General features: G+C 35.6%; 1 protein-coding gene across 2 annotated transcripts; it reads left to right on the forward strand.

Moving 5' to 3' along the window:
- The first annotated feature begins 1,687 nt into the window (after positions 1-1,687).
- Positions 1,688-8,280, forward strand: LOC127440867 (gastrula zinc finger protein XlCGF7.1-like). Of its 2 annotated transcripts, XM_051697907.1 has the most exons (3): positions 1,688-1,750; positions 1,853-2,047; positions 2,354-8,280. In XM_051697907.1, the coding sequence occupies exons 2-3, from the start codon at positions 1,969-1,971 to the stop codon at positions 3,226-3,228; spliced, it is 954 nt and encodes a 317-aa protein (XP_051553867.1). In that variant the 5' UTR covers positions 1,688-1,750; positions 1,853-1,968; the 3' UTR covers positions 3,229-8,280. The 2 variants fall into 2 exon arrangements, with proteins under 2 accessions (XP_051553867.1, XP_051553866.1); XM_051697906.1 differs by having other exon boundaries at positions 1,709-2,047.
- The last annotated feature ends 1,611 nt before the right edge of the window (positions 8,281-9,891 follow it).

The following is a 9,891-nucleotide window of genomic DNA, read 5'->3' on the forward strand; positions in this document are numbered from 1 at the left end:
TTACTGAAATAAATGAACTTTTCCATGACATTCTAATTTATTGAGATGCACCTGTATATAGAAAAAACTCAACAGTTTTACCACCATTTGTGGACTTTTCAGATGGTCCCTTACTACACCCTCCACAGTATTAGCACATTTTAGCACAATGTGTGGGCTTTTCAGACGTTCCCTTACCCACCTTAGGCAAATTTTCCAACTTATATCAATGTTAAATTGGCGATCTGGAATGATTTCACCGTGACGCCATCTGACCAGCTTAAATACGGGACAAATCGCATCCCGTATAGATTCAATATGGGATGCATAATTTTAAATACAGGATGATCCCGTATTTTACATGACGGGTGGCAACCCTATTCCTGACACATGATTCAGCTATTTCTTTGCCAGACGATGAAAAAAAAATTCGACACACTCACCGTAAAAATAAATAAATAAAAAAAAATAAGATTCACTTTATTGGCATGAATGTTCATTCCAGGTGTGAAGAGCTCTTTAGGAATCAATTGTTTCTGTAAAAAAAAATGTAATCCCGGCGAGGAATCGCGTCGATGGTTCGCGTGTGGTGTGAATAGGCCTTAAGGCCATTTGCGAAATGAATGGGGAGAGCCGTAAACTGAAACCTTCCTGTCGCAAAATTGTCCATGTCTTTTCTTGTAAAACAGCAATTTTATCATAGTAAACTACACATTCAGTTCATTCCAAATAGATTGTTTAGTATAAAACATGTTGAAGATTAGTGGTCGGGCGGTCAATTCATTAAGTGATGAGCTGTTTTCTCATGTCCTCCAAAGACATCCATCCTCGCCATTGTACCGCCAATAGAATAGGCCTATGTCTATGGGACCGCAGGGTTATGTATTTAGTTGCAAACCTTGTAGGTACATCTTGGTAGAAGGGCTCTGACAATGTGACGGTAATGCTGAAGTTTCTGCTGGATTCAGTGCTCTAATCAAATTATTATGTTTCAATCAGACTTCAAATGGTGATTGCACGCATTCATTGTGGTAATACTGTGTCTGGGTAAGCAAAAGTGTATTAAATCAACACTGTTTATATATTTAAGTCATATTAGTGGACTATAGATGACTTTTGAAAGTTTTTCGCAAAAAAGAAAGAGAGCTCGCAGAAAGATTCAAGTTTAAAGGGCGAGCTACAATATCTTAAAATACATCTAAAAGTTTGTGGAATATGTAAATCTTAAAGTGAAACTTTTTTGTTTTTAATATTTTCATATTACTACATGAACCCCATTTATGAGCCTTGCATATGAAATATAATACTTAATGTGAATTAATTTTAAGTTATTAATTATAAGTTATTTTATTAACAATACAACCAATCGTATTAATAGCTTTGATACATTTTATAGCTTAAAATCAAATGTAATGTACAATCAGAGGTCCCCGATGCTGCAACAGGAACACAGCTGCAGAGCTACATGTGACCACTAGATGACAGCAACGCGCACCGTAAAGAAAAGCTTTGATCCCAATTTCAATACATTTGTCATTATTGCTTCAGAAAGCATTAATTCGCCATCACTACAACTTACTTGGTAGTTTATTAATGTAGTTTTGTTCCGAACATGCACAACTGCATTGCACAGAAATAGAGAGCTGGTGCATACTTTCTGGGCTACTATTTTACACGACTCCTTGCTCCACGGAAGAGGAGGGGTTTGCGACGCTTCCGAGATGCGGATGTTCGGCGACAAAGAGCTCCGTGGAAACATCAACATTTTATGGTGTGGAAGAATTAAAAAACTGCCATACTACAAACTCAGAATTACATACTTTATCGGTTGGTAATTTAAGTGCGTATTAAAAGTATCCAAATTGTGTTTCAGGCCAATAAATGGGAAAATTCCCATCATCGTAAACGTGGCAAAAAGAAACGTTTTCAAACAAGCAGGACAGCACTCCAGGTGAAACATCTGAAATCTGGAGGTTTTAGAGAGCAAACATGGAGTTTATTAAAGAGGAGATTGAAGACATGAGTTATACAGAACCATGCAGAGTGAAAAATACAGAGGAACAAAGAGGTTTGTGTCCATTCTTTATTAATGACTGCTGAGAAACATTCAAGAAAGAAAATTTAAGACAGATTTGGTGGCTCTAATTGAGAAAATCCTGAAAGCACTAAAGTAACATAGTTATAGCAATATGAGGAAATATACAGCAATGATCGGTTTTAACATGGAAATGACAGAATTACCTTTAACATATTGAAGATTACAAAAATAGCTTTAATTATCATTCAGTTTTGGGGCACGGTTATTTCTTGATTCACCTTTGATGTACTTTAATTGATTTTTTCTTTTTTCTTTTGCCAATTATGTTCATTTTAGACATGATAAAAGTCAAAGAGGAAAATCAAGAACTGAGTGAAGAGGAGGAGGAATACCAGTATCAGGATCCTTGTAATTTCACAACTGGAGAAGAATCTTTTAGTTTCACAGAAAATGTAAAGAGTTTTTCAAAAGATACAGCTCAGAGACCAGGAGCCAACAATTCTTTCATCTGCCCTGAATGTGGAAAGAGTTTTGCACATAAAGGGCATTTTAATGAGCACCTAAAAATCCACACTGGAGTGAAGCCTTACATCTGCCCTCATTGTGAGAAAGCTTTCACATGTAAAGGACACCTTAAAAGGCACATTAGAATTCACACTGGAGAAAGGCCTTATACATGCTCTGAGTGTGGAAAGAGTTTCAAATGTGCAACAAATCTCAAAGATCACCAGCGCTCTCACTCTGGAGTGAGAGCATTCAAATGTGAGCAGTGTGGTAAAAGTTATATTTTGGCATCAAACTTAAATGTTCACATGAAAACTCATTCAAATGAGAAGCCTTATGTGTGTGCTGTGTGTGGAAAGGGTTTTTTGCGCTTGGGCTGTTTTAATGAACATCAGAAAATACATACCGGTGAGAGATCTCATATATGCTTTGAGTGTGGGGATACTTTCATTAGATCCAGTGCCTTGAAACAGCATCAAAAAATTCATACTGGAGAGAAACCTCACAAGTGTTCATACTGTGAAAAGGGTTTCACTCATTCAGGAGCCTTGAGAAGACATGAGAGAGTGCACACTGGAGAGAGGCCATATCATTGCACTGCATGTGGCAGGAGTTTCACCCAATCAAGTGATCTGCAGAATCATATAAAAAAGCCTTGCCCAATGTTGTCACAAACTGCACAAAGTTCATCTACAGTTGCAATGTAAATAGTGTCAAATTCACAACAACATGAAGGTGTAATTCTCGTGAAAGTTATCAAGAAAATGTCCTGGTCATATAAAACCCCAAATTAATAATAATAAAAGCAATAGTAGCAAAACCTATATTTAGGACTATTTTTCTGTTTTTGTCGGTTTTGATTGTTTTCAGGAAACGTAAGCACATTTTACCCCCCCAACAGAGCACAATAGTCTGGTTCCGGAAGTAAAAATCCCATTCATTTCTTCCATAGACGAATTGATTTTCCACGCTATCTTATACATTTTTAAAGACAGACCTACCTTGAGCTCCGAGGTTGTTTATCGATGGTATATGCTTCCGTTGAAGCCATCCGTCTGCGTTATTTCAACTGCATTATTTAAAAAATCATCTATAATAGTGGAATTCCTGTTGAACAACTACATTACCCATGGTACAGCAGAGAAAGCTTCACCAACCAGAGAATCTTGGCTAACAGAACCCGTGAAATAAGACCGGAAGCAACCGTCCACTCCCATGATGAACTCTATATGACACAAACAGTAGATCCCCCTGCACTCTCAAACTACTAATATATTTGTGTTTATTGGAATGTTTCGCAATAAAAGTAAAATATATTGTTTCTAAATTTATAAAAATCTAAAATCAATAGTTTTATATATTCCCATCATTTCTTTTTCAATTACATCATTCGCAGTGCTTCATTGGATTGGATTGTACCCTTGTAAAGGACGGTAAGTACACAGTCTTGTATTTTTGCCTTTTTGTCCAATTTTCAAATACTTTTTTGTTTCAAAACAAAAGTTTGTGATGATGTAATTCACCTTGGAGCTGGTTGGTTTGGTTCATGGCTTAGAACTCTTTTATAGAGGATTTTATGAAAAGCCTATGCAAAAAAATGAATGGGAAAAATACTTCTGTCACTCAGATGCTGAATAAGTGGGCGGGGACTGTTATGCTCTATTCTCGTAGTAATCCGCCCACAGTGCTGGGCGGATTACATGTGAATTGTAATCAGGTAATGATTACAAATTACATGACAGAAAAATTCAATCAGTAATGTAATCTCAGATTACATTTTGGGTTACTTTCAACCGAATTCTGCATGGTTTAAACGTTTGAGTGGTGCTTATGTCCACAAATTCAGATAAATGATTGCAAATGTAAAAATGTTAAAGAAGTTTTCATGTTTTCCCCTGTGATGCTGAAAGAGGTCTAGTCCCTCCATCAATGACTGACTCAAATATGTTTGAGTTTAACAGGCATTTCTTATTGGAGTTTCTAAAATGATGGACAGGTTCCCCAGGGCACGTTTACACAAATGTGGTAATGCAATTTCGCCATTTTACAAACGGCATGTACGTGTAGCAAGAGATCAGACCATTTATATTTGTGAATCAACGTCACAAAAATGTCTCAAAGTTATCACTACACCAAAATTGCATTCATATACATTTAAGGCGACTAAAAAAAGCTTTTTAAGAAACTAAAAGTAACTGTGGCGCAAATCCAGTTGAATATGAAATTACGTGTATTTGTGCATTTTGATGTATTTGATGGACAAAACCCTTTCAGAGACATTGCGACATGGTTATATTACACACAGAGTGATAATTTAAAAAATATTTGGTTAGATTTGCGATGTAAAGTTAAAAACAAACATGCAAACGTTCCTTCAAATTCTTCTTTAGATTTGACATAGAATTCTTCTTTTTTGGAATGCAGAGTTTAAATTGCACAGTGATGTTTTTGCCCCGTGTCTCCTGAAAAATGAAATTATCTCTATAGATTCAATGGTTAAATGCTGAGGAAGGCTGCTCCATCTTCACCTGACTGGCAAGTAGGGAGTATCAGTTCTGAGTGCAATACACACAACCCTCCCCCTCTCTTCTTAAAACACTCAAAGACTTACCAAACGTATATCAGTGGTGTGCTGATTTAGAATGACAAATGAAAAAATAAAATAAAAGAGAATGATTAAAATGAACAATAAATTATTAATAATTTACTGCCATTGCCTTGTTAATATGTAATCGTGTAATTTATAAAATGTAACTGTAGTCTATGAGTATTTTAAAATGTAATGTAACCCAATTACAAGTACTTGATTTTTGTAACCTAATTATGTAATCCAGATTACATGTAATCCTTAACAACCCAGCACCGCGTGTCCAGATGTTTTACATTTACTATTCCCAATGTTTTCAATGATAATTATTATTACTATAACACAGACCTTTTTTAATGTATTATAGTAAAAAGAAGCTTCTGTACAATAATATTTTTTAATCAAAATCAGTGAAAATGCAAGGCAGTATCAAGGAAGTGCTTCTATGATGTTTAAACACTTTACACTTAAAAAATGTATTTCATGTTGCTGAAATGAGAATATAATAATGACCAACTTTCTTTGCATTACAGTGTAAAATGTGTGTAACTGTCATGTCACAATTTTAAAAATCTTAATGGTCTTAAAAAGTCTTCATTTTCTATATGAAACATATAGCTTAATTTCACATTTGTTTCTTTTGATTTTGGAGTAAAATAGGACCAGGACATTTTCTTGACAGGTTTCAGAATAATCACCCAAAATGTAATTGCCCTACAAAGCCAAAATGCAGTAACTACACCAACAGTGCAAGTAAGAAAAGTGGCTTCAAAGGTTTATAAATGTGGATTATAAAATAGTCTCATTCTGTTTTCTCCATATCTGAGCATAGTTGAGCCAAACCCGTCTGTCTCAGAACATTATAGTCTGAGAGACATGATTACAGTTATAACTCAATTTTGTATACAAAACAAATGTATAGTTACTGTGTTTCGGCTTTGTGGGGCAATGCAGTGCTTTACATGCTTTGGTGAATGAACTGTCTTTGACTGGTAGAGTGAGGTTTGTACTTGTTTGATAAGGAAAATTTACAGGAAGTCAAAATATTTAGAAACGTTGGGTATGTTATTGCCGTTAAATGGCCCAATTTTCTAGTAAAGGGTTGGCCACGCTACACTTCGCGCTCCATTCACTCTCATTCAAAAGCATCTAAACGCAGGAGACCAGAAACGCAAGCTCATGTGAATAAATTTTGTACTTTAGTACATATGGAAACTTCAAATTGGTGAACTCTGAACCATGAATCCGTATGACGAGAGGACTTCTGACCAATAGAAGATCGAAATGTCACACTTGGCTCAATACAAAGGCTACATATTTCTAAGCTACGTGTTTTATTGTTGCAGGAAAGTGAGTAGACACCAGAAGCTCTCCCACGTGATATCGTATACTGGTCCTAAAAAAATAGGTGCTCAAAGCCTAGAGTGACTGCCCCTTCCTTCTTTTCTTCAGTGATTGGGGGTAGCAGTAGCATTGTTATGACACCATTTGTCTATTATTTATCTAATTCAGTTACATATTATGTTAAATGTAATTATGTGTTGCAATATTTTTTTGTACGCTGTAGTCACCTATACCACTCAATCTGAGTGACCCTGTTTACACTTGGTATTAAGATGCTTTTCGGGTGATCTGATTACATGTGGCCAGCTCTAAATACAGTTGTAAACAGGTCCAAAATGTTTTGTGATCGGATCACAAAAACCACATTCGAAAGTAGTCAAAAAGCACTAGGTGTAAACGCATCCCAGATAGCAGCGAAGCACAACCCCTTACCTGTCAATCAACCGCTGCACTCAAACAAGAGTTTTAACTTTTATGAGTGGTTTAAAAGGAAATAACCACCTGATCTGAAAATTTGAAAAAGCGGATACAAACACAAGCACGAGAACTTCACGGATCTTCTTCAGTGTGTCTGATATCAACATGCAGTCGACAAGCACACAAAAGCTAAAACAACTGCGCAATATCTGCTCAGAATGTTACTTTTGGTCTTAGATTAAATTTTAGCAGCATCTGGGAGAATTATCTCGTAACCATTAGTGCTTTCTTTGTCTTTTCTGACTTTGTTGCGATTTATTATCATGTAGGAACACACTGACACAGTGATTGAAGTATGTCATCATGAAATCAGAGACCCTTCCCTTCAAATCCGATCACATGTGGTCATAGGAGACGCATTTAAAAGACCATGTGTAAACAGTGACGTGTCTCACCTGACCACATGTGATCGGATCACCCGAGACGCATCTTAATACTAGGTGGAAACGGGGTCATATATTTGATGTCAGATGCTTAACCAGACAAATTTTATAGTCTGGCTGAAATTATGTCTAAAGCTGGATGGTTGCTTTGGTCATTCCAATTTTCTGACTGTGTATTTTACCTGCAGATATCAGTTTAGCTTGAGCATGTGATTGTTTATGTTTGAATAGGCCTACATCAATAAAATGTCCTGGATTGTATGTTATAACTAAAGACACTAAAGCACTGTTCACACCAGCAGCGACAAAAAGACATAAGCAGAGCAATTTCTGACAACACAAATGACAATGACCGTTGGCGACAAGATGTGGGTGTGGAAAGAGACACGACAAACTTTAACTTTATGTAAATAACGAGCAACAATCGGTAATGACTACCAGTAGGAGTGAAGACAGTGGAGATTGTGTCATCCATCTCCTGTGACACTGGTGTCAAATGCAGGCAGGACGGTGGCAAAGTTAAAATTCCCAGATAGCACACATACATCTCCGAGACATCTGTTTAAGAGTGTTTTATCTGGAAAGCATTGTTAATTAACATCTGCTAAACATCTTAAAAAGATCAGATTTACTCTAAATCATAAATGTTTCAAAGACATCTGCTGATTGTCCTTTTGACATCTGAGAGGAAACGTCTTTGACGTATTGCAATTGAGCAGATAACCTAAAAAATACGTCTTCCAGATGTAAACACACATCAAATAGATGTCTAGGTGATGTGCATGTGCTATTAGGGTTGTGAGGGATTTCACTGTTCAATATAATTTGTCTGTAACCACATGCATGGATGTAATAAAAAAAAATTATGCATGGAAAACCGTGTCAGAAATTGTCAGCATTCTGTTTGAGTTTGATTCGTACATTGATCATTCATCTTGTTAATGACATGATGCAATGAGCACTGCTGCAGTTTATCAAACACACTCCCCTGCAGAAATGTTCATTTTTAGGGGCAAGAAAACTCATTTATTTTCAAATTAGAATGATATCTTAGTTTTACCAGTAGTACATCTCATCAGGAGCCGTATGTATAGCCGCTTAGAGTAAAATTTTAGTCTTTAGTGTGTAAATATTCAAAGAATGATGTAATTTTTTTCTTATTCCTAGACTTAAGAATAAGTTTGATTCATAAATGTTCATGGGTGTTAAGACTTGCTCTCAGCTCCTAAACTCTTTAGTCTTCTGCTGGTGAGGTATCCTAACCTTGTTAAGAGCATCACGATGGCAAGAGTTATGTGGAGATAACACTCTCCAACAAAGAAAGAATGTGTTGGACTAATATGATATGGGATTTGGGCAAATGAGATTCGTAGTTGAGCAAACAAGTGAAATCCATCAACATAACGTTTTCTATTGCATCACATTGAAACTTGAGGTTGAATATAAAAACTATGATGAGCTGCATGCCTAAGCTTTCAGAGGGCTGCAACAACTAATCAATACATTGTAAATATTACTTAAATTATAAAAATCAATGAAGAAAATAATCGACACTGAATTTAATTATGATTAGTTGGATATTGTGGATGAAAGTGTGCTTCTATGGAAAATTAGACATTTAAAAAGACATTTGACTATAAATTCTCCTCCCTGCCCAGTAGGGGGCGATATGCATGAAGAAAGTGAATCGCCAAAAACAAAAGAAGAAGAATGTGAAAGCGAAAGCAGAGATTAATATTAAAAAAAGGACATAAATATTGATCTGTTTCTCACCCACACCTATTATATCATTTCTGAAGACAGAATAAACCACTGGAGTCATATAGATTACTTTTATGCTGGCTTTATGTGCTTTTGGAGATTCAAAATTTTGGGCACTTGGATGGCATGAGGGTGAGTAAATGTGAGAAAATTTCAATTTTTGGGTGAACTATCCCTTTAAGAATCAGGTTTAGTTTGTTGAAAGTTGCTTTTAGCATCTAAAAAGCTCCTATTCTTACACAAGACCTTTGCTAAGAATTGTTTGACACTTTTAAGTCAATAATTCAAGACTATTTAAGACAATTATTAAACAATTATTAAAATGTTTTATTAAATTATTAGTTATTATTAAACAATGCATTGTGGGACATGTGACATACAGATGTACTCTCCAATATTTTACTGATTTGTTTATATATATAAATAAATAAAAAGTACTACACTAAGCAATTCCCCTTTTTTTTTTTTTTACGGTGGAGAAAGAGAAACATCTCTTTCCCATCATACATTCTTTGATGCTAAAATATTGTGTTACCTTATAAATCACATTATACCCAGTTCAGTTTTAACATTCCTGTAGTGTAATACAGTCATTTAAATTTGTCAGTTGTAAATAAGAATACAATTTGTAATCTTAAGAACAGCATAAAATCTGTTTTCCTGTTAATCAAGAGTCAAGACACCTGAAATGAAAAGGCTATGGTCGAAGTCACTGAGGTCAAATTTTTTTCCCCATTCTGATGGTTGATGTGAACATTAACTGAAGCTCGTGACCTATATCTGAATGATTTTATGCATTGTACTGCTGCCCCACGATT

The sequence above is a fragment of the Myxocyprinus asiaticus genome, chromosome 5 (assembly GCF_019703515.2).
Source record: "Myxocyprinus asiaticus isolate MX2 ecotype Aquarium Trade chromosome 5, UBuf_Myxa_2, whole genome shotgun sequence".
Taxonomy (NCBI): Eukaryota; Metazoa; Chordata; class Actinopteri; order Cypriniformes; family Catostomidae; genus Myxocyprinus; species Myxocyprinus asiaticus.

What these genes read in the sequence shown, in the direction of transcription:
- LOC127440867 (XM_051697907.1), top strand. Translation starts at nt 1,969, where the DNA reads ATGGAGTTTATTAAAGAGGAGATTGAAGACATGAGTTATACAGAACCA. An exon ending in AAATACAGAGGAACAAAGAG is followed by an intron (nt 2,048 to 2,353) that starts GTTTGTGTCCAT and finishes TGTTCATTTTAG; the next exon opens with ACATGATAAAAGTCAAAGAG.